Source organism: Polyergus mexicanus, unplaced genomic scaffold, assembly GCF_030449975.1.
Source record: "Polyergus mexicanus isolate NDT 795.1 unplaced genomic scaffold, iyPolMexi1.0 SCAF_3, whole genome shotgun sequence".
Lineage (NCBI taxonomy): Eukaryota > Metazoa > Arthropoda > Insecta > Hymenoptera > Formicidae > Polyergus > Polyergus mexicanus.
The window spans coordinates 11,371,349-11,397,932 of record NW_027223323.1 but is presented as its reverse complement, the minus strand read 5'-3'; the positions used below and the strand labels follow the sequence as shown (position 1 = coordinate 11,397,932).

Below are 26,584 nucleotides of genomic sequence, written 5' to 3'. Positions count from 1 at the left end.
ATAACTATTGATTTCCTATTTAGTTTTTATTTTTTCTCGTTTAGGAGTTTTTTATTTTGTAAGGAAAAACTTTTTATAAGTTATATTTCAGATATGTACTTGACGTATTTTTTTTACCTTTGTAAATTTTTCTTGTTGAGATATCACTGTTTTTTGTAATTATTTTTAATTTATATTAGTGTATTAGTATATTAATAAATCACACGAAATTAATATCTGCTTCGATAAATAGCAGTAGCTTATGAATCGTTAAGTATTAATCGTAATAGAGATATAGTTTCAGACATCTTTTAATAATTTTCGCGATTGCATATAACAAGGTACATACTATGATGACACAGGAACTATTACCTATTTGCTCTAACAGTATGAATGGCAATATGGTGAGACATTCGATACACAATACAATAGCACTATATACGCTGCATACCAACGTGAGTCTTTGTTTATATATTTGACAGTATGTCAATGCGTAATAGGATATATATATACATATATTCGTTATCTCTCCCGCGCTCTCTCCTTCTCTCTCTCTCTCTTCCCCCTCTCCTCCTTCTCTCCCTCCCCTCCCATTTCCCCTCTCTCTCTCCTCTCCCTCTTTTCCTCTCCTTCTTCTCTTTCCCTCTTCATCTTGCCTTCCTCTCTCCTCCCTCCCTCCCTCTCTCTCTCCCACTTTCCCTCTCTTCCCCCTCTCTCGACGATGGAAAGGACGTGTTAAACATCGCTCTATAAAAGTGATAATTTTTAAGTAGTAAATAGTGAGAGAGAGTGATAAAAAGTTATTGAAGTAATGGTTGCATAGCCGTCAATATTTATCTATCGGAAATATGCTGATTTGTGAGCGTGAAATCTACATTTTTTATATGGGACATCCAAGTCTCGAAAATGCTGACGTGTGAAAGTGGACACAAACATGACTGATCGCCTATGCTGATATTAACGATTTTAACCGGTAATTATAGATATAGACGATGAATACGACGAATATTGATGCTCGGCGTGTAGGAAGGCAATAAAAAAGCAGATTGTAACATAAAGTCTTGTGACAAACTTTTTTACCATGCAGGATGTATAATTAAGTATAAAATATATAATAGAAACCACAAATTGGTGTTGTGGCCCATTTGAGAAATTTACTATCGATTGCGATAAAGAAGCAGCTATGAGTAAAGCATTGACATTGATAGGAAGATCCAGGAGAGTACGGCGTCAAGTAGTGGAAACAGAGTAGCAGGCGCGAATGGATCAGTAGATATCGATATAAAAATAGGTTGGCTTATATAAAAATAAAATATATAAAAATAATGAAGGAAATAAAGAATAAAAGGTAATTATTTACTATAACGGATCCAGTTCCAACATTGACCTTGACATATGTTGCCAAGGACATCATCCTGATAACTTTTCCTTATAATTTAATCGGCGGTCATTGTTTATTAAAAAGTTATTAATAAATAAAGTTTGAGAAATAAAACGTAATTTTCATATGACTTTGTAATTTCCACGCAAGAAGCGAGATCCATCCGCATCAAGACGTTGTATAACTCAAATCAAATTTTCAGAAATAAGTTTGGGTTAGGTTAAATTTTCCGGAAGTGGAGGCCTTCCGTAGGACGGGCGGAACTCATTGCGTTCACCCATACACTTTCCCATCCACACAACAATTCTGGACTGAACGTCGCTTCGCATTGTCAAATATATGCATGGACACAGTGGGTTCCGCCTCCCCCTCACCCCTTCTACGGGGGGCTTCACTTTTGGAAGATATAACTTAACCCAAACCTATTTCTGATATAAAACTAAAATTTGATTCAAGTTACGTTATATCACTCAAACCAAATTTTTGTTTCGAATCTAATTTCAATTTTAAATATCTCAAAAATTATAAAAGACTGCCGATTAGGTTATAAGAAAAAGTTATTCAGGATTATGTCTTTGACAACATATGTCAAGGTCAACATCATTGGAGCTGGGTCCGTTATAGTAAATAATTACCAAAATGAAACGGTATGTAAAAAGGAAGTCAAGATGATGATTAAGGAAATAGTTCCAAAAGAATTGGAAAATATTAAATAAGAAGTGGGAAAATTGGGAGGAATAATAGAGAGCTTCAGAACCGTCAGAAGGAGCACAAACAAGTTATAATGACGCAGTTAAAGAAAAGAAAAAAAATAAATATATAATTGTCAAACCTAAAATGCAATAAGAGAGTGAAACTACTAAAAACTTGATAAAAGAAAAGATAGACATCAAAAATATGGCTATGGGAGTAACGAAGCTAAAAAAAGAAAGCAAGGGAGTAGTGATTCTGGATTGTGAGACTGGAGAAGAAATGGAAAAATGAAAAGTTACATAGGTACAGGCCAAGCTGGGCGAAAATTTCAAAGTTATTAAGTCACCGCCAATAAAACTTAAGATAAAACTGTCAATATTGGCGAAGATGAAATAAAATTGAATGATGATGATTTAATAATCAAAAAGTAGAACAAGATTGATGCAAAGAATGAAGGAATGCATATGCGAATAGTGAAGAAAATAATTAGAAGTCAATCCGAAAATAGAGGTAAAGAAGAAGGTTCTGTAATAATTGAAATAAATGAAAAAACTCATAAAATAATATTGAGCAAAGAAAAATTGAATGTAGGATGGAGAAAGTGTCTGGTGTTTAATCACATAATTATTAAAAAATGTTTTAAATGCTATTAAAAAATGTTTTAATAGAAAGAATTATACACGAAATTAAACATGCTACAAATGTGTAGAAAATTATAAAGCGATTGAATGCACGATGACAAAGAAAAGATGTGTAAATCGTGTTTAAGATTCAAACATACAACTTGAAAAAAAGTGATGAGTATGAGGCCCTTGATCCGGAATATCTGACATTTAAGAGGACGATACAGGAGGAGAAAGAGAGAGCCGGTTGGGAAGATATTAAATATAAACTACAAAAGGAAGAGGGTATAGCATCAAATATGAAGATAATGAATCATGCATAACATTGTCGGAAACTGGATTGACTGCTGAGATTGATTTGTACTGCGAATAGTTGAGAAAGCTAATAAATATCAGACAAATCAATCTGTCTCTTTCTCCCTATCTTTAATTATGTAACGCTGTTAGTTGAGGACATTACAATACAATTTTGTAGAGCTATGAACTACGAATGCACAAAAAGAGTATATTGTACGAAGGAGTAAAAGTATATAATGCCTTATCAGCAGAGATAAAACGATGTAAAAAAATTGAGCTGTTAAAACAATTGTGAAAGGAATATATAATTAATGTAAACCAGATCTGTATTACAAATAACTGAGAAAGCTAATAAAGATCAATCAATCAATCTCTTTTTCGCTCCTCGTCCCCTCTCTTTCATTCTCTTCCGTCCCCCTCCTCTCCTCTTCTCTCCTCTCTTCTCCACCTCTTTCTCCCTCTCTTACCCCTTTTCACTCTCATTCTTCTTCTCTGTCCCTCGCTTTTTTCTCTTTCTGTCTCTCCTTCTCTCTCTCTCTCTCTCTCTCTCTCTCTCTCTCTCTCTCTCTCTCTCTCTCCCCTCCCTCCCTCCATCCCTCCCTCTCCGTCTCTCCCTTTCTCTCTTTTTCCCTGCACTTCTCTCTCCCTCCCTTCTTCCCTTCCATTCTCTCTCTCTCTCTCTCTCCCTCTCTCTCTCATTTATTATAAATTTATAAAATTATAGTTTTATAAAAGAGTATACACAAAAGAATAATCATATATGAGCGGTATGAATGCTTTTTGAGGGACAAAATCGCTTTGCGCGTATGCATGCAAGCATACGTGAATCTGAATCTTGTTCTAGAGAAGAATGAAAATGTCACAATTCTGACATACGATTATCTTAGGACTGTGTATATCAATCTTATTTGAACTGATCGCAATCGAAAGCTTGTGTCCACATTATACAAAAGCGCCGTTATATTTTTGATTACGGCTTTAGTTCCTGAGGTATTTTAATCGAAAGTTTACTTGACGCAAAAGTTCCGGATAAGCTATTGATAGCGCCTCGACATAATGCAATGATTCTCAACAGTCAGATCTAATTATTTAATGTATTTGATGTTGCGACGCTACCGCGTCAATTGATATACTATAAAGTTCTACAGAGAAAACAAAAAAGAATTTTATGACATAATGGAGTGTGAGCTAAGAATTCTTTTCTGGATTACCGTTCCTTCAAAACGACAATTAAGCCGCATACTTTAGTTTCTTGTCTTCTTCTCGCTCTCTTATTTTTGTTCCTACTCTTCGGTATTTTAACGAGAACTCTGCTATTTTTCTAACCGTAAGAGAGCAGTTTAAGTTTTAGTCGGCTCAATTTTCTATATGTACTCAATTCCATTCAAAACTGCGAGCCATTATCGAATATTGAATCTCACGAAACGAGTGTCTTGTAGAATCCGTTAATTCACTTTACGGCGACTTCAATCTTCTCGGCACTCTTACATACATTTCTCATATTTCGTTTGGTTCTATCGAATACTATAATCGATATTAAACTTAAGAGAATGAACAAATAACTATTAAATAAGTCCTTTTTATTTAAAAATAATTTCCGAAAAAGAAAATTTAATCAATAATTACTAATAATTAATAATAATATTAGTCTTGCAAGAGAAAGAGAGAAAAATAAAATAGCTTTTTTTCTATCTGAAAGATAGTTTAAATCTCCATTCTTGAATGGTATTTATTATTTCTCTGCGAACTTGTTAAGTTTCTTCAAAATCATAATGCGGGACATAAACAAGAAAAGGATGGATTTGTGAACATCCAATCCATTTTAGATCACAGTTTCGGCTATAAAGGTTTTTCGTGAAAATTGATATAAATGTTCATTAACACGCTGTAATGTGCGAAGATTGAAGAAGAAATTAGAAAGACATATCACGCGAGAAATAAATTGGATATTAAGATATGAAAGATGTGTTGTAATTTCTTGAAGGAAATCGGCGTGGATCATCGAATCTTTTCAGCTCGTGTTCTCTGACACTCTCTACGATCAATATAATAACACATTTGATGTACATAAATCTGTATTATTTGTATGTAACGCAAGAATGGAATGCCACGAAATTAGATCGACAACATCGTAATATTTTCATCAACGACGTTGCGAGAACTTACATGACAAAGCACCAACAATTTCCATAAAAGCGTCTCGATGGATGGAGTTACGCGACACTTTATCGCAAATTTATCAATAAAATTGCAAATGAGATTGCGTCTCTTACATAATAGCATAATAAGAAACCTTATATGGGATTACAACGCAAGTGAGGATCGCGATTCTTATCACAGAAATAAGCATATGAATGATGGCTGGTCGGACGGTTTGTTGGTCTCTGAAATCTGAAAATCGTTTTGGATTCTATTCAGTAATAAAATTTATACGCGATGAGACAAAAATATAAAATATGATACGTAGGTGAATAAAAATAATAAAGTCTAGTATTTATAGCGAAGTAGCGAAGGTCTATATATAATCAAACAATCGCGACTTGTAAATGGTAAATCTTTATACCCTTTAAATTTCGAATAAAATATTCGAGGTGTCTCTTCTTCTAAAAGAAGCGCGTAAATTGAAAAATTATATTATCTTTTCTTTATTTAAAAGATTTTTTTAAATTAAAACATTTTATCAAAATGTTACAAGAAAAGGGCGTGAATTAAAAATATTTTATCTTCAAAATCCGCGATATTATACATATAATTAACATATATGGATAAAAATCAAAATTGAATCGTAGGAGGAGATGGAGGATCGACCGCGGATCTCGACGTTGCTCAGCAGCCTGGCCAACTATAGCAACACTATACCTGCTGCCACCGATCCTGATAGCAAACCGGCACCGGCTGTGGGAGGTGGAGCGCGAATGGGTACCCTCATAGGCGTCTATCTGCCATGTATCCAAAACATTTTTGGCGTGATCCTCTTTATCCGGTTGACATGGGTAGTCGGTACGGCCGGCGCCATTCAAGGTTTCTTCATCGTGCTTTGCTGCTGTTGCGTAGTAAGTATACGCATCTAGAGTGTAATTGTATGGAAAATCGAAATCTTAACCACATGTCGAGTCAAATACGTAAAAAACATAGAAAAATTTTAATAATATTTAGTGAAGAAACTGATAAATAAAAGCCAAGGCGCAGTTATAGCATGCAAACATTTTGTTGTTAAATGTCAAATATGCATCAATATGTCAAATATGCATTAATGACAAATATGCATTAAAAATGTATGTTTCGGACTGTTTTTTTTATCCATGTCAGCATTGATAATATAATATTTGATAAACAATTAATTTTGTATTTTGTTATTATTTATTATTATTAGTAATTTAATACTCTGAGTCTATTGTTATTATTAAAGATTTTAATGCGTGGAACTATAAAAATATAAAAATTTATATATAGAAATGCCAAATTATTAAAAAGATGATTTTCTTGAAATTATTAATCCGAAATAGATTTTTTCTTAAGAATATATTGAGAATTCAAGTATGAGCGATGAATAGTTTCATGCGAATTAAGCTTCGAAAATGTGCAAATGGATCGTAATAAACAGTTATTCTTCTTGTGCGTAGACAATGCTGACGGCGATCAGTATGAGCGCCATCGCCACCAATGGCGTGGTACCGGCCGGTGGTTCCTATTTCATGATATCGAGAAGCTTAGGCCCGGAATTCGGCGGCGCGGTAGGCATGTTGTTTTATACCGGTACTACTTTGGCTGCTGCGATGTACATCATTGGTGCGGTCGAAATCGTTCTTGTAAGTATCAGCCAATTAATGGCATTACTCCAATTAGTTTTTTAATCAATTGATCGTATTGATTTATATTTGAAACTAAAGTAAAAAAGTAAAAGTATTATATAGTTTTATAGTTGTTGAGATTAATCAAATTGTATCGATCATTTATGTAAAGTGAGTACATAAAAAATATAAATGACACACACACATCTATTTCTTAATATATCTAATGTATAATAAAAGATATATTTATAAAATATTAATTATTAATATGATAGAAATTTTTGCGTAATTTTTATGTGGAACATATAATAGGACATACTTTGCTATCTCACTCATCTTTTTTCGGTACTTTTGTGTAGACTTATATGGCGCCGTCACTCAGCATATTCGGCGACTTTACGAAAGATGCCAGCATTATGTACAACAACTTCCGAGTATACGGCACTTTCCTGTTGATAATAATGGGAACGATTGTTTTTATTGGCGTAAAGTTCGTTAACAAGTTCGCTACAGTGGCACTGGCCTGCGTCATTCTTTCCATCCTTGCTGTTTACGTGGGGCTCTTCGTGAACTTTAACGGCAATGAATCTCTGAAGTACTAAATTACAATATTAATTTTCGTATTACGTAGTCAGCAATAGTGGAAATACTATCGCGATTATAATATTGTATAGACAATAATGATTATATGTATCGCAAGAGACAAACGAATTAAAAGAAGATTGAGTGCTTTAAAACTCAATCATTTGTGTTTTAGAATGTGCGTGCTCGGCAGGAGGCTATTAAAGGACATCAATGTTTTAAGTGATTGTAATAAAAACGTTAGCGGTGTTTTACATAGCATCTATTGCGGTAACAGCACCCGCAGTAAATGTGATCCGTATTACACCGAGAATAATGTTACTATTGTCAACGGTATTCGTGGCTTAGCCAGCGGTGTATTCTTAGGTAAGATTGCAATTTTTGTAATTATTATATAAGATAAATAAATTATTTGGGATATTCTATTTTATGATATACAGAGAACGTATGGGACAGTTTTCAAGAGGAGGGCCAGTTAATCACCTACGGGTCCGACCCGAAGGACATGGATATCTTATCAAGTTCCAGCTATAACCAGATTCAAGTCGATCTTACCACAACCTTCACCATTCTTATTGGTATATTCTTTCCTTCCGTAACAGGTAAGCGAATGTTTCTATATCGTTACATGATATTATACTGATATTAATATTTATACTTTAATAATATGTTATATTATTATTTCTCTTTTTTATTATATATATATAATAATAAAACATAATAAAATAATATAAATATACTATATATATAGGGTGTTTGATAATTTTTGACACACTCAAAGTGTGAAGGTAAATTGGCTCAAACTGAGAAGAAAAGTGTACTATTTTGCGATTTTTTCGTAATAATTATTGAGAAATTAATTAAAAAAGATCAACCAATTTGCGCGAGTATAAGCGCGCAGCGAGAAGAGACGACCCAAAAGTAGGCGCGCGACAAAGTTTTGGAAGGAGCTCAATACAAATGACTACAATTATGTACGAGTGGTACATAACGATGGATTCACGCGTTCTAGCAATCACATATTAATGCCGCACATATCAGGCCGTTCTTTCTCACCGCGCGGTAATACTCGCGCGAATTGGTTGATCTTTTTTAATTAATTTCTTAATAATTATTATGAAAATCGCAAAATAATACAAGATTTTTCTTTTCAGTTTGACTCAATCTATCTTCACACTTTGGGTGTGTCAAAAATTATCGGACATCCTGTATATACATATGAATAATTATATAATATATTACATATAATTATAATTATATATGTGTGTATATATATATATATATATATATATATATATATATATACATACATACATACATATATATATATATATATATATATATATATATATATATATTGTGTGTGTGTATATATATATATATAGTGTGTATATATGTATATTACACACACACACACACACACACACACACACACACACACACACACACACACACACACACACACACACACACACACAATTATAATTATATATATATATACACACACACAAGGTGTCCATAGTCAATCGCACTACCCGTTGTGTGCAGATAGAGCAGGTGAAATCGAGAAGAAAAGTCCTTTACTATTTTGCGATTTTTGTAATAATTATTAAGAAATTAATTAAAAAAGATTAAAAAAGAAAATTCCAAAATGATAAAGGACTTTTCTTTTCGATTTCACTCTATCTGCATACGAGAGGTGATACGGTTATGGCACACCCAGTATGTGTGTGTGTATATATATATATATATATACTGGATGTCCCATTTTAATCTCCTCAGGCAAATATCTCAAAAACCAAGCCCGGAAGAGAAAAATGTTTCAGACAACAGTTGTTTGGTTTCGAGGGGGCCATAAGACGGTACCATTGGTTTGACCTTGGAAAATCATTTGAAGGTCATGTGAAAGTCAACTTTAAAATCTTAAATGGAAACCCCCATTTTTTATTTAGTATTCTTGTAGCTTGCCTCGAGAGCTTTCCAAAACACTATAATAAAGTATTTTTTCATTAAGTACTTTTTTAGTTATTTTATATTTTAATCTGACATATTTTGATATAAAAAATAAAATATTTTGTAAAATATTCAGTTTTCGATAATTTTACCGTAATACTTCTATGTACAGAATAATGAGACAAATTAATTAGTGCCAAAAAAAACAAATAATTGTTTAAAAAAATACATTGTAAATAATTTTCTTAAAAACAATTTTTTTTTTTATACTAATTGATTTGTCTCATTATTCTGTACATAGAAGTATTACGGTAAGATTATCAAAAACTAAATATTTTACGAGATATTTAATTTTTTATATCAAAATATGTCAGATTAAAATATAAAATAACTCAAAAAGTACTTAATAAAAAAATACTTTGTTATAATGTTTTGGAAAGCTCTCGATGTCAGCTACAAGAATACTAAATAAAAAATGGGGGTTTCCATTTAAGATTTTAAAGTTGACCTTTACATGACCTTCAAATGATTTTCCAAGGTCAAATCATTGTCACCATCTTATGGCCCCCTTGAAGCCACACAACTTTTGTTTGAAACATTTTTCTCTTCTGGGCTTGGTTTTTGAGATATTCGACTGGATGGATTAAAATGGGCCACCCAGTATATATACATACATACGTATATACGTACATATGTTCGTACGTATATACGTACATACGTTCATACGTACATACGTACATACGTACATACGTACATACGTACGTACGTATGTATATATGTATGTGTGTGTGTGTGCGCGCGCGCGCGCGCGCGTACACGCAGGGTGTCCCGCGATGTGATGTCCACACTGAAACTGTGTATTCTTTGTGTCATTCTAAGTCAAAAAGTTTACACATATGCCCTAAAGTCGCTTGTTTTGAAATTATAGCGAAAAAATGCATAAGTAGTTATTTCTCACACTAATGCGAGAAAAGCACCTTTACGATCTTACCGCTCTAGTAGTGCGGAAATAACAGGCTTTACGAAAAATATTGTATGTATGTGCGGAAGACAACGAACTACGTCGCAAAAATACATACAAAAATTTTATTTACCTACGAAGATATTTTTACGTGAGACGGCATTACAAATAATAGAAACTCACACGTTTAGTCACCACGAGAAAAAAATCCTTATGCTATTACTGAAACACATTTTCAAAAGTTTTAATATACATATGCCCTAAAGTCGCTTGTTTTAAAGTTACAGCGAAAAAATGTAAAAGTAGTTATTTCTCACACTAATGCGAGAAAAGCACCTTTATGACCTTACCGCTCTAGTAGTGCAGAAATAACAGGCATTACAAAAAATATTGTTGTATTCGCGGAAGACAACGAACTACGTCGCAAAAATACATACAAAAATTTTATTTACTGACGAAGGTACTTTTACGAGAGACGGCATTACAAATAATAGAAACTCACACGTTTAGTCACCACGAGAAAAAAATCCTCATGCTATTACTGAAACACATTTTCAAAATCGATTTTCAGTGAATATCTAGTGCGGTATAATCGGTAATCGTCTAATAGGGCCCATCATTATTGAAGATCATTTAAATGCTGAATGATACTTGTATTTATTACCGAACTTCTTGAAGATCTGCCTTTAAACATTAGAACACAAATATGGTTTCAACAAGATGCAGCACCACTTCACTTTAGCAGAATTGTTACGAGATATCTAAATGAAAAATTTTCTGAACGCTGGATTGGCCGGGGAAGTCCAACAAATAGGCCTGCAAGATCTCCCGATCTATCTCCTCTGGATTATTTTTTGTGGGGGCACATAAAATCTCTAGTCTATGCGGATAAGCCAGTCAATCGGCAGCAGTTATTAAATAAAATAGCGGACGCTTGTAATAATATACGTAACGATGCGGAACTTCTTTTGCGTTCTACAACATCAATAATTCAAAGAGCAGAAGTGTGTGCAGACTAAAATGGTGGTCACTTTGAACAGCTTATAAAGTAGTTTATAAAGTAAATTATTGTTTAATTATCAATAATAATATTATTTTTAATAAATAATATTGTTCTCATTTTATGCAATTTTGTTTTTTCGCTATAATTTTGAAACAATCGACTTTAGGGCATATGTGTATTAAGACTTTTTGACTTAGAATGACAAAAAGAATACACACTTTCAGTGTGGACGTTGCGGGACACCCTGTATATATATATATATATATATATATATATAATTAATGATACTAATCTATAGGCATCATGGCGGGCTCCAATCGATCCGGCGACTTAGCTGATGCCCAGAAATCCATCCCAATTGGCACAATCTGCGCGATTCTGACAACTTCTACCGTCTATCTATCTAGCGTCCTACTCTTTGCCGGTACTGTTGACAACTTACTATTACGCGACAAATTTGGTCAGAGTATCGGCGGTAAGCTAGTAGTGGCAAACATGGCGTGGCCGAATCAATGGGTGATTCTGATCGGTTCTTTCTTGTCCACTTTGGGCGCCGGTCTTCAATCATTGACGGGAGCGCCACGATTATTGCAGGCGATCGCTAAGGACGGTATTATACCTTTTCTGACACCATTCGCCACTAGTTCTAGTCGAGGCGAGCCTACTCGTGCTCTAATACTCACTGTGTTGATCTGCCAATGTGGTATACTGCTGGGCAACGTGGACTACCTGGCACCGTTACTGTCCATGTTTTTTCTAATGTGCTACGGCTTTGTAAACCTCGCCTGCGCACTGCAGACCTTGCTGCGTACGCCTAACTGGCGACCGCGCTTCAAGTATTATCACTGGAGTTTGTCGTTCCTTGGTTTGGCGCTCTGCATTGCTATCATGTTCATGACCAGTTGGTACTATGCTCTGCTGGCAATGGGTATGGCGAGCTGTATTTACAAGTACATTGAATATCGTGGCGCCGAAAAGGAGTGGGGCGATGGTATTCGCGGTCTGGCGTTATCTGCTGCCAGATACTCGCTGCTCAGACTCGAGGAGGGCCCGCCGCACACAAAGAACTGGCGTCCGCAGATCCTAATCCTTGCCAAACTCACTGATGATCTTGTGCCCAAGTATCGCAAACTTTTTGCCTTTACCAATCAGCTTAAGGCCGGCAAAGGTCTCACTATCAGTGTCAGCTGCATTGCCGGTGACTACACACAGAACTCGGGCGAAGCGTTGGCGGCCAAACAAAGCTTGAAGAAGACTGCAACAGAAGAAAAGGTCAAGGGTTTTGTCGACGTTCTCGTGGCAAAGAATGTTGTCGACGGCCTAAGCTCGCTGATACAAACCACCGGGCTAGGCGGATTGAAACCCAATACAGTGATACTGGGTTGGCCGTACGGTTGGCGGCAATCGGAGGAAGAGAGAACCTGGAGAGTCTTTCTGCAAACCGTGAGGAGCGTTGCGGCCGCTAAGATGGCGTTGCTAGTACCCAAGGGCATAAACTTTTTTCCAGACTCCAGCGAAAAGATAATCGGCAATATCGACGTTTGGTGGATCGTACACGATGGCGGTCTATTAATGTTGCTACCGTTCTTGTTGAAACAGCATCGCACCTGGAAAAATTGCAAAATGAGGATCTTCACAGTCGCACAAATGGAGGATAATTCTATACAGATGAAGAAAGATCTAAAGAAGTTTCTGTATGATCTAAGAATTGAAGCAGAAGTCGAAATCGTTGAAATGGTAATTTGTTTCTACAATATATATAATTTAAATACAGGGAAATATTATATTCTTCGGGAAGTTTTAATACAACAAAAATTTTTAATGAAAAAAATTGTCGATAGCGCGATTACTTTCATAAATTAAAATTCTACATTTTGGCTTATTTATAGACGAATACCGACATCTCTGCCTATACTTACGAACGTACTCTGATCATGGAACAGAGGAATCAGATGCTGCGCGAGTTACAATTGAACAAGAAGCAGTCGCTAGGAGTGGTGAGTGTTGCATGTGAAACAAAGGGGGAAAACTGCTTATGGTATTATACGTATAAATATATATGTATATTATATGTATATATATACAATATATATATATATATATATATATATATATATATATATATATATGGGACACCCTGTATATATATATATATATATATATATATATATATATATATATATATATATATATACAGGATGTCTCATTTTAATATCCTCAGGCAAATATCTCAAAAACCAAGCCCGGAAGAGAAAAATGTTTGAGACAAAAGTTGTTTGGTTTCGAGGGGGCCATAAGACGGTACCATTGGTTTGACCTTGGAAAATCATTTGAAGGTCATGTGAAGGTCAACTTTAAAATCTTAAATAGAAACCCCCATTTTTTATTTAGTATTCTTGTAGCTTGCCTTGAGAGCTTTCAAAAACACTATAATAAAGTATTTTTTCATTAAGTACTTTTTTAGTTATTTTATATTTTAATCTGACATATTTTGATATAAAAAATAAAATATTTCGTAAAATATTCAGTTTTCGATAATTTTACCGTAATACTTCTATGTACAGAATAATGAGACAAATTAATTAGTGCCAAAAAAAACAAATAATTGTTTAAAAAAATACATTGTAAATAATTTTCTTAAAAACAATTTTTTTTTTTATACTAATTGATTTGTCTCATTATTCTGTACATAGAAGTATTACGGTAAGATTATCAAAAACTAAATATTTTACGAGATATTTAATTTTTTATATCAAAATATGTCAGATTAAAATATAAAATAACTCAAAAAGTACTTAATAAAAAAATACTTTGTTATAATGTTTTGGAAAGCTCTCGATGTCAGCTACAAGAATACTAAATAAAAAATGGGGGTTTCCATTTAAGATTTTAAAGTTGACCTTTACATGACCTTCAAATGATTTTCCAAGGTCAAATCATTGTCACCATCTTATGGCCCCCTTGAAGCCACACAACTTTTGTGAAACATTTTTCGATTTAACGCAGTGTTTCTGAGATATTTGAGTGGGTCTTTTAAAATGGGACATCCTGTATATATATATATATATATATATATACAGGGTGTTAGAAAAGTCTGGAAACAATCAAATATCTCGAAAACGAAATTTTTCTGAGAAAAATGTTTTCAATGAAAGTTGTAGGGTCTTAAAAGTTCTATTCAATGATCATATCCGTTTGACCTTGAGTGGAGGCGTCAAGGCGAGGTGAAGGCCAACATGATTTTTTTAAATGGAACACCCCATTTTTTACACACAGTATTAAAGATGACAGCGAGGTGTTTCCAAAACACTACTTGATGACTTATTTTTGTTGAGAATTGTCTGAGTTATGAGCTTTAGAATTTACGGTGTCGTCAGCATTAGTATTATCCAGGATGTACCGCGTGGAGGTTGCATGGTCAGACCTTACACCCCTCTGTGTGTGTATGTGTGTGAGCGCGCGCGCGTTTGTGTTGACGGGTTTTTACTGAATTAAGTATTCAAATTGTCTTCTGTCTGCTGTTTGACAATGACCTAATCGTAGATAAAATTCATTTAAAACGTTTTGTTTCATTTCTGGTGAGATAAGATTTACTTGATGCAGTATGTGTTTCCTAAGGTCTGCCAAGTTAGCAGGTTTCGTTGTGTACACATTGTTTTTAACATACCCCCATAAAAAGTAGTCCAATGGAGAAAGATCTGGTGATCTAGAGCCACTCTATTTCTCCACGTCTTCCTATTCATCGGTTTGGGAAAGTATCAGTTAAAAATTGACGCACTACTACCTACTACTGCATAGCGTGGCGGTGCACCATCTTGTTGAAACCAAATATTTTGTATATTTTCGTCAAACAAATTGTCAATAGCAGAAACTATTTGATTTCGCAATAATTATAGATAAGTGTTTGCATTTAAATTTCCTTCCATAAAGAAGGGCCCGATAATACCACGTTCACAAAAACCCGACCACACGTTCAGTTTTTAGGGATACTGTGTGTGAAAATCACGCATCCAGTGAGGGTTCTTATCACTCCAATAGCGGCAATTCCGACGATTTACCATTCTATTTAATTCGAAAGAAGCTTAATCGAAAAAGATGATATTATCAAGAAAAGTGTTATCATTATTCCATCGACGCATCATTTCATCGCAAAACTCATTTCTTCTATCGAAATCACATTTCACTAGCTCCTGAGTAAATTTTATTTTAAAAGGATGCCATTTTTCTTTCATTATAATTTTATGAATGGAAAATATACTAACTTCAGTCGCCAGTGCTACCTTCCTTATCGAAGAATGAGGATTTTCTACAAATGATTGTATCACATCCAAATTTTTATCGAAATGAGTCGTTGATTTTGGTCTACCACTCCGCGGGTGGTCCTTGACAGATCCTGTTTCTTCGAATCGTCTGACAATTTTTTGAACTGTAGATTTTGAAATTGGTTCACGATCTGCATAAGTATCATCAAACAAAGTCGCTACTTGTTCGAAGGACCTAACACGGTCACCATATTCTCGCATCATTAATATTGTAATTCTTTCCCTTTCAGTCAATACCATGTTGGCGACTACCGAAGGTAATTTCTTCCTTTGCAAAAGAAATTACTTTGACTTGATATACTACGAACAAGTAATTTGTTACTTGTATGACGAATACGATCTAGTATCAAGCATTTAATAAATTTTCTTCGATAAAGAAGGGTCCGATAACCAAAAACCCGACATGTTTTTTTGGGGATACTACATCCCCACATTGGGGATAACTACATGTGAGTGGTAATCACATGTGGTTATCGGACTCTTCTTTGTTACACACACACACACACACACACACACACACACACACACACATACACGCACGCACGCACACACACACGCACGCACGCACGCACGCACGCACGCACGCACGCACGCACACAGAGAGAGAGAGAGAGAGAGAGAGAGAGAGAGAGAGAGAGAGGGGGGGGGGTGTAAGGTCCGACTATGCAACCTCCACGCGGTACATCCTGGATAATACTAATGCTGACGACATCGTAAATTCTAAAACTCATAACTCAGACAATTCTCAACAAAAATCATCAAGTAGTGTTTTGCAAACGCCTCGCTGTCATCTTTAATACTGTGTGTAAAAAATGGGGTGTTCCATTTAAAAAAATCATGTTGGCCTTCATCTCGCCTTGACGTCTCCACTCAAGGTCAAACGGATATGATGATTGAATAGAACTTTTAAAATTCTACAACTTTCATTAAAAACATTTTTCTCAGAAAAATTTCGTTTTCGAGATATTTGATTGTTTCCAGACTTTTCTAACACACTGTATATGTATAATACTAAAATAACAACACATGGTGAAAGATGGTGATACTGATCGGTGTGTGTCTGTTTGTTGCGTGCTCGTCACGGATAAAGGTGCAGTCATTGGTGGACTTCAACGAGGTACCCGCCGAGGAAAAATTACCTCTGGTTTGTCAGATAACCCTCGGAATTCCATATATGCCTTTCTATCCCCTCATATCATTGCTCCATTACACCGATGATTTTATATTTTGTATTCCCTTTTCCTATTTCCACAATATAACATAACGGTCTTATTCCTCCTCGACGATCATACGTATGATAAATAATATGTCATAAGAAAGAAGAAATTGTCGCGGGGTCACTATTGAGTTGATATCTTACAAATATAGTGAACTAAACACTTCGGAGATTGTTACAGAGTCATACTTAATTTATGAAGTTAAGAACATTATGGTTTAAAAATTAAAAGCTTGCGAAAAAGATAAATTTTTGATTTCTGAAGATAAAATAATTTATAATATGATGAAGTTTGTAAGTGTAACAAATTTACGAAAATAGATAAATCAAAAAAGGCTTAACGAGTATCAACATTGCAAATTTGAATAACTTATAATTATCAAAATTAAAAACTAAAATTTAAAAATTTTTTAAAATTCTTGAATATTTTTCTTTTATTTCTTTAATCGCGCCTGGCAACGGTTTGCTTCTTTCTGTCCATCATGATCTCAGGAATTTTCCCTCAGTTTCGGCTTAATTGGCACGATTGCTTACATAGATAGCATTGATTTGGCGACCATAGTGCTTTGATACTAGATTATTAGTCTCACCTTTCGTCTTCCGCTTTTCGGGATACAGTGCTTATCGCACGCGTTGCTTATTTGCGTTGCCGTGATACAGGTACAGGCAATCGTGGACCACCACCACAACGTCGACGCCAAAATACCGACAAAGGTGAGATTCCAGGAGCCGGGCAATCAAAATGTGACCGATGATACGAAGGAGAAACTGATGCAGGAAACTGAATTGAACAATAAAGAATTGGACATCACCGAGAACGAAAAAGAAGAGGCTAAGGAAAACAATGACGGAGAAACAAAAATTATCGGTGACTCGCCCAAAGCAGAGAACAAGGAAAATACAGAGAAGGAGGAGAAGGAGTATAATGCACAAGAGAACAAGAGTCAGAGTCCGGAAGTTAAGAAACCCACGATTACACCGTGAGTTGCACAATAATTTTTCCAATTTTAGCGTTGATACTTATTTCTCAATAAACAATTCTGTAATAGCGACGAGAGCGATGTAAGGCGTATGCACACGTCATTGAAGTTGAATGAGGTAATACGAAAAATGAGTAGCGAAGCTCAGCTAGTTATTTTGAATCTTCCTGGACCGCCACGGGATACTAAGATGGAACGTGAATCTAACTGTATCCTTTTTTTCAAAAATCTTGGAAATGTATCATATCATTCAGAAAAATAATATCATGATAGCTTTTATTATAATTCATTAAATTATTATAATTCATTATAATTTATTAAATTAGTTATATATAATTTAATAAACCAGAATATCTTCTCTTAACGTCCGATCTGATTAGATTTTAAGAAATTAATCATTAAAGTAAATTTTTGGATAACAATAAAAAAGAGAATATATATTAATTAAATTTTCTTGACTGATGGAAACCAGATATGGAATTCCTCGAGGTGCTTACCGAAGGCTTAGAAAGAGTACTGATGGTGCGGGGTAGTGGACGTGAAGTAATCACCATCTATTCGTGAACTAAAGTGACGAGAATTGATGCCGCTGTCTTACGAAAGCAGAGCTCTAGTTTATTTCTCAGTGACCTAAACGATACCATCTTCAGGAACGCCGTTCTTGTGCTATTGTCTATGCAATTACTTGCATCGCGCGCTCTGAAAATCATTAAGAGAAGAGAGATGATGATAATAATGATGAAAATGATGACGGTCATCCGTCTATATCAGAACGGAAAACGAAGTTTTATTGAAGCCGACTTATCGCGCGAACCGAGACGACTAATTGTCGTCTGATGATGAAACCAAAAATACGACGATACCAAAGGATAAGTTTCTTTTAAATGGATTTATGAACGCATCTGTTTATGTGTGAGATATGTATGTGTCAGGGTCGCAGCGAGGACTGTTCAGTTTCAAATTCAACTTGTCAAGCTCGCCAGACAATCGTGTTGGTACCATTTAAAAATCGCCGGAACAAAAACTATAGCTCAAAGACACGAGTCCTGTGTAAACGTCACTTTGGTGTAATTCCTTTGCAAAATCATGTCTAAAACGAACGAGAGAACAAAGATGAAAGTGGTAGAAAAAAAGAGGGTAAAAAATTTGAAAATCAAAATTTGGTCCGAGGCTAAGATCGAAGCATCTACGAAAACACTGCCAGACTACTTTCTAAATGCTTCGCGTTTAACCAAAGACGCGAAAGGCTCATTTTTCTACACACATTGTCGTTAATAGAAAAAGAATAAGAGTAGTAGGTACGTATATAATTTTATTGCTTGATAGAGGTGAACTTAGAGTAGCCTAGGATAGCGCTGACTTTTATTATGATTACGTATGTGTATTTGATAATAGAGGAAGACAACGCGAAAATGTCGCGAGTATTATTGCATTTCTTTCGGGGATTGAAATTGGGTGAGTTAAGAGAGGGTTAAGAGAGTTCCCGCTCTGTTTTCCAGTCTCGCGCGAAAATTTTGCACACATCATACACATATATATACAACTACACGTACATACATGCGCGCGTTTGTATCGTCTTTAAGGCCTACCGGTCCAAGATGCCACTACCACTTGCTAATCGATAACACCAAGTGAAGTTGAATCATGAAGCGAAAAGCGCAACTCAAAAGATTCAATGCCAAAATGCGCATCGGTCCTTACCGAATCTCATCGAAGAATTATATAGCGTTAACATATAAAATAATTCTAATTGCATTAAGTGTCGTCATATGCATGTCACATTCCGCGCGTAGCCCCATTTACGGCCGCGCTTCATTTAGGTAGGCATTATCCAATATATCTAGTTAATCAACGAGCACGAGATGCGTCTTTCTCAATCCTTCCGGCGTCGCTGAGAAATCGGCACGGTTTTATTAAATTCTCCACTAGATTCCGGTTAGTTGATTTGATGCCAACGAAAAGAAAGACAAGTAGAGAATCAATCTTATTGAAATCATCTTCCATCTCTAAAATAGCCAAAATTAATTCTAATTTTTAGCTGATCGACCCAACATTATATTTAGCACACTATAAGATCGAGAAGTTATTTTTATTTGATTTTAAAACTAATAAACTTTATTTTAATCTTTTGACTGTCTGTGGAAGCGGAATTTACTATATAGCACTAAGTTATTCAAATTTTTTTTGATGAACCAAAATCTTGGCTTAAGGATTGAGAAAGAGATAAGTACGAGATTAGCGTTCAATGTAATATTTATCGATATATTGCTTAATCAGTGTCCGTGAATTCTATTGTGCTAAGGATTACACGAGATTACGCACCTCATTTTCTCAAATTTCTGCTAATTCTTGCAACTAATGAAATGATAAAAGCAACGATAATTAACAGTCATTTGAGCACAGTACCGAAACTATCGCCTTTTTTCGGTTATGAAAATATCGAAACATCATACAAAAAGATTATTCCATATTCTGGAAATTAATCAAGTGATTTCAAATGGCAAGAACAGAATTTAGAAAAATTTAATTTTTCGGATATAAATAAATAACAATTCTTATTTTTTTAAAGTTTTGGATTTTATTGCATATTTTTGATTATGTAATATTACATGAATATATAATGAGAATTGAAGATTATTAAATCTTCATTCAAATGATAAATAGATGCTATGTCGAGAAGAAATAAAAGTGCGATAGTTTCAGAACATCCCCATGTACACATGTACACATTCACATTGTTCATTGTAAAGTGCACGCACTATTCTGCAATACCAGTAGCTAGAGAAGAAGAGGAAGAAGAAACAAGAAGAGAAGAAAAATGTGAAAATATTAATTATATATCCTATGAAAGTGTATCGAATTAAAAACCTGCGAATTGATATCGCCATTGATCCATTAGTCTAGATGAAAAAAAAATATTTACAATAATGGAGACAGAATACACACGCATACATATATATATATATATATATATATATATATATATACACACATATATGTATATATATATATATATATATATATATATATATATATATATATCCCATGCTAAGTTATTTCACTTTTATCGGATGCAAAAATCGCGTCGAATATGCTGAAATGAGAAGAAAGAAAGAGGCATTAGCAAAGAGCGTTTCATGATTTAATTCATATAAGTAGCAAAATGCGCTCGCATTTCAACACCCCAGTTGGAGACAGATATATATCCATAAGCAATATATATCTTTATCGAGTGCATTGTGTGACAGACGAAAATCTGCAATAGAGTTGGATATATATAGACTATAAACTTTATATAATGTGTATAGACATATAATATACACTTAAAAAATTGCTCTCTTTCTCTCCACATCTCTCTCTCTCTCTCTCTCTCTCTCTCTCTCTCTCTCTCTCTCTCTCTCTCTCTCTCTCTCTCTCTCTCTCTCTCTCTCTCTCTCTCTCTCTCCCCCCCCCCCTCTCTCTTCCCTCCCTTCCTCCCCCCTCTATCTATCTATGTATTTATCTCTATCTCTATCTCTATCTCTATCTATCTATCTATCTATCTATCTCTGTCTCTATCTCTATTTCTATCTCTTTCTCGTCCATGATGTTTGCGATATATACTTCATAATTTTATTACGTTACTTACCGATTGCATATATTTTATGTGTACTTATCTTACTCGATATACATTGGGGCACTGCATAGTTTATACGAGACATGTTAACAATATGAGAAAATTTATTGCAAATATGAATCGATTGTTGCCGGATAAATCGCCAACACGTTGTACATACACACATAGATAAAGAAAAAAAAGGAAAAGAGAAATGTGACCGCGCGTTTATTTATAAGAAGTTTAAAGAAGACGAATAATAAAAAAAAGAAATAAACGAGGAGCATCATCTTTTTCATAGGTTGAACAGTATTGCAGTGTATTCTGCTGCCGCTTTATATTTTACTATGTCGTATTTACTTTAAATGCACAATGACCAGATGCACATAAACATATGTATGATATATATAGAGTATATATACAGATATATATTATTTGTAGCTGGTGAGAATGAAAGTGATTGATAAATTTGAGAAAATTCAGAGTCCGGTGGCTCCGATTAATCTAATATAGCGTAATCTGATAACAAGCGCGATTCACATCATTCTCATTCTGCTCGGTTTGTATGTGTTATTGGCAACAGCGGAAATGCGGCTGCGGTTTATGTTTGCTCTGCGGAAACAGAACAATACTTTACGTTTTGTGGATAATATTTTCCTCCATTTCTCGAGAATATTCTTCGTAATTGCATTATAGAAAATAGATTGCAAAAGACTGAATATAAACCGGCGGTTGCAAAAATATACACACCATGAAAATCAGTATATGCGATCCCGTTGCAAATCAATAAAAATGCGCACAATACTTTGGCTATAAAGAAGTCCTCAATATATTGCAAAACAGAAGCTAAGGTAGTTATTGCGGACGATGTGTGAAAATGAAAAGCAAATCGCAGCGCAACTATTTTATTCTACCTTTTGATCAAAAGAGAATGTTTGAAAGTTTATTCAGAAATATTGTTCTGTTTCTGTAACTTATTCTGAACATGATAAGCAAAATTGAAAAAATATCCATGAAAATTTTATTTATCGGAATCAGTTGTATAAGGTACATCAGCTGTACCTTCATATTTTTACGGAATATTTTTAAAATATTCTTAGAAAGTTATTAGAATATTCTAATTTTCGGAAACAGTTGTACAAGGTACATCGCCGTTCATGTTTTTACGGAATATTTTAGAAATATTCTTAGAAAGTTATTAGAATATTCTAAATTTTGGAAATAATTATTCCGATATTCTCAAAATAATTTGGGAAAAATCTTTGTGCAGATATTATCTCTTTCATTGCACTTTGCGCTCTGTTTTTGAACATAAATTTCGTGCGATTTTCGGTGCTCGGCTGTTTCGAATAACATAATAATACCAGCGGGTATTTGTCGAGGTATTTATGCGGCATTTGCGCGGCATATTCTATTTATAAAATGGAACTGCGTTTTGGATTTAAATCACTTATAGGCTGTGAGATGCGAGCTAAGCAGCAGGCAAGTTTGCTCGAAACCTCAATCATATGTGTCAAATGAAGTATAAATCTACTATTAACCTATATTGTATAACCGATCAATCCTCTCATCAAAATAGAAGAAATACACGACTATTACTTCTCAATTCAAAAACTGCGACGATTTCTTCTGCCCTTGAGACTTGAATAATAAAAAAAGATATATATTTATTAATTCTCTTACACGGGAAGAGAAAAAAAGAAATTTTAATCTAGAGAAATAAAAAAATGTTATAAATATATATACAGAACGGACATACAGAAGTGGCGAAAGTGGATGTTGACAAGAGAGGTGTGCGATTTTGGGATAATTTTTTTCTTCAATAACATTTTTTCATTGCTTTTTTGGTAAATATGCCGATGAAGGAAGGCAGTCCCGATGACCTTGACCTTGACATATGTTGTCAAAGTCATGACCCTGAACAACATTCAAAAGGTTTTAGCCGTTTTAGTCGCTCGTTTGTTATTAAAAAGTTATTAATAAAAAAAGTTTGAAAAATATAGCAGTTATTTTGAGTATTGAAGGCATAAATGATTAATATGTATGTGGATCATTGATATATTAAACAGTCTTTTTGTTAAAGCAGGGAATAGTTGATATATTAAAGTATATATACAATTTTATGTGTTAGAAAGCATAAATAGCTTATATTTAAACTCACTCCTTCTATGCATACTTTCTCATCCATACAACAATCGTAGGGTGGTACTTGCTATGCGTTGTAAAATATATGCGTGGATGCAATGGGTTTCGCCTCCCTTCCCCCCCTATGAGGGGGTCTTCACTTCCAGAAGATATAACCTAATCCAAACCAAATTTCAGTTTTAAATCAGAAATAGGTTTAGGTTATATATCTTCCGGAAGTAGAGCCCTCCTGTAGGGGTGGGGGGGGGGGGGGGGCGTGGAACTCTCTGCGTCTACGCATACACTTTCCCATCCACACAATAATCGTGGGATGAACTTCGTTTCGAATTGTAAAGTATATGCGTGAACACAGGTTCTGCTCCCCCCCCCCCTGCGGGGGAACTTCACTTCCGGAAGATATAACCTAACCCAAACCTATTTCTGATTTAAAATTAAAATTTATGCTATGTACACGGTGTCAGACAATTACGTTCAAATCGTTAAATTTATTTTGTTAATAACTTTTTAATAAAAAATAAGCGAGGGCTAAAACTTTTTGAATGTTGCTCAGGGCCATGACCTTGACAATATATGTCAAGGTCAAGGTCATCGGAACTGTCTCCCGTCATCGGCATATTTACCATAACTTTAACCTTTTCTTTCACAAATTATCAAACTGTCAAAATTTGCATGATTTGATTGTCGCAAATAACACGAGTGAAACAAATTGCAGCGCACAAGGGAGACAGTCAATCAGCATTATGGAAAAAAGGCTTCAATGCTTCGATATATTCGAGTTCAAGATTTCACACCTTTTTTAAAAAGCGACTAGCACACAGCGCGCGCTTCGCACGCGCACACATTTCGCGAGATCCTACATTTTTGATACACATTTCGTCCGCACTTTATTTTATCGAAAAATCGCAAATCCGACTAAGTTTTACTGGCCACTAATCTTACTGTTCCTTATATTTATGTTAAACAAATAAAAGTTTGTTATATTTTTAACGTTTGTAATAAAACTCATTGTACTTAGTTTCAATCTTAAACAACTGTACTTACTAGAATCGACTGAAATCTTCGGCAAGAAAAATTTAATCTCAAATTCGACATATCTCTGTTATAGATCTCGCCTTTCTTAGTCCATACTAAATATACTATATATGTATACATGGTGTCTGCTTTCTCTTGACAATAGATATCACAATAGATCAATTATTGATGAAATGTACTTGAGAAACAAATCGAACGTAATTTTGCTGATAAAGATACATGCAATTTTTAAAAGATATGTAACTGGAATTATATATATCAGGGTGGGGCATTTATATTGAGACACCTAAATATTTAAAAAATAAAGCAAGATAGAAAGAAATATTTCAGACAAAAGTTGTTCGGTTCTAAGAGGGTCATAAGATGGTATCATTAGTTTGACCTTGGGTGGAGGCGCTTCGAAGATTTCAATGTTAATCTTGTTTTTTTAAATGGAAATATCTCAATTTTTTTACATAAATCGATTGCAATATTCTGCATAAAAAGTTATAGGAGTATGATGGCTAAAAGTTTAATAGTTTATGAGATATTTTATACTTTACGCGACAAGTATTTATAATTGCTGCAATATTATATTGCAATATTTCTGTAGGCGAACATTTTACTGTTGCTGTAATATTATAACAATGTTGCAGTAACATTTCGCAATGTTTCTGCAATGTTGCAATCTTGCGGTGCTGTATGGGATTCTGTATAAAAAGTTATAGGGGTATGATAGCCAAAAATGTAATAGTTTACGAGATATTTTATACTTTACGCGACAAATATTTATAATATGTTTTTTCATATTTTCTGGTGTAGTACGACTTAATGAATGTATTGCCAATAATTCCTTACCAAACGTACACAATAATGTTATTATTGTGTATGTATAATAGTTTATGAGATATTTTATACTTTACGCGACAAATATTTATAATATGTTTTTAAACATGCACAATAATAATATTATTGTGTACGTTTAGTAAGGAATTATTGGCAATACATTCATTGAGTCGTACTACACCAGAAAATATGAAAAAACATATTATAAATATTTGTCGCGTAAAGTATAAAATATCTCGTAAACTATTACATTATTGGCTATCATACCCCTATAACTTTTTATACAGAATCCCATACAGCACCGCAAGATTGCAACATTGCAGAAACATTGCGAAATGTTGCTGCAACGTTGTTATGATATTACAGCAACAGTAAAATGTACGCCTACAAAAATATTGCAATATAATATTGCAGCAACATAGCAATATAATATATATGCAATAATGCATTATGTATATTTATCGACATAATATTCTTAACATGTAAAAAAAATAATAAGAAATTAGGAATATAAGAGTCAGCATCTAGTGTGTATATAGATTTTCTGTATTATAATAATAACGAAATTATAAAATGTAAATTTTTGGTTACACATTCGACTTTCTTCAGTGACAGAGAGTATCTAAGAGAAATAAAAAAAAACTCAATTTGCAATTGTGTAAATTTGCAATCTCTTTGTATTCGAAATATTCAGATATCCGGACGCAAAAAGATTGTGGTGGATTTACGCATACAATGAGTTTTTTCACATCTCTCTCGTCTTTATATAATCTCAAAATTTATTTATTAAAATCTGAAGTATCTTGCATATTAGAAAATTATTATCAAATTTTTGATTTTATATAAGAATGGAAACTATTAAGAATTCTTAGTCCAATGTCTGAGCCCCTGTATAAGGGTCATATCATACGATTTAAATTAAGAAAAATAGTTATTATATCTTTTTAATCTTACTAGCCGCTCTTTGTAAACTTTATATAATCATCATGATTAAAAATTAAATGCGGAATAGATAGCGCAACATGCGCCGCATAGCGGTAAACGAATGAACTAGTGATTATTGAATACTTTTTTTGGAATATTTTCGTAATGTTGCTGTAACATTGCTGAAGTTATATTGTAAAATAATGTCTTTGCAATATTTCTGCAACATTAAACTGCAATATGCAATATTGTAATATTGCAGCAATGTTGTTGCAAGTTTTA

At 34.1% G+C, this 26,584-nt stretch overlaps 1 protein-coding gene across 10 annotated transcripts in view; it reads left to right on the top strand.

Moving 5' to 3' along the window:
- The window catches only part of Kcc (solute carrier family 12 member kcc), a 134,612-nt gene extending 109,363 nt beyond the window's left edge, over nt 1–25,249 (top strand). For 7 of the 10 annotated variants that reach the window (XM_070293193.1, XM_070293195.1, XM_070293194.1 and 4 more), the window contains 11 exons: nt 5,763–6,026; nt 6,597–6,782; nt 7,124–7,359; nt 7,522–7,712; nt 7,787–7,948; nt 11,562–13,000; nt 13,153–13,260; nt 16,676–16,729; nt 17,462–17,781; nt 17,851–17,990; nt 18,254–25,248. In XM_070293193.1, the coding sequence (XP_070149294.1) occupies nt 5,763–6,026; nt 6,597–6,782; nt 7,124–7,359; nt 7,522–7,712; nt 7,787–7,948; nt 11,562–13,000; nt 13,153–13,260; nt 16,676–16,729; nt 17,462–17,781; nt 17,851–17,990; nt 18,254–18,345 (3,192 nt within the window). In that variant the 3' untranslated portion in view covers nt 18,346–25,248. Of the gene's footprint in view, nt 1–5,762; nt 6,027–6,596; nt 6,783–7,123; nt 7,360–7,521; nt 7,713–7,786; nt 7,949–11,561; nt 13,001–13,152; nt 13,261–16,675; nt 16,730–17,461; nt 17,782–17,850; nt 17,991–18,253 lie in introns of all 10 variants that reach the window. The other 3 variants (XR_011446699.1, XM_070293199.1, XM_070293200.1) reach the window with 3 other exon arrangements.
- The last annotated feature ends 1,335 nt before the right edge of the window (nt 25,250–26,584 follow it).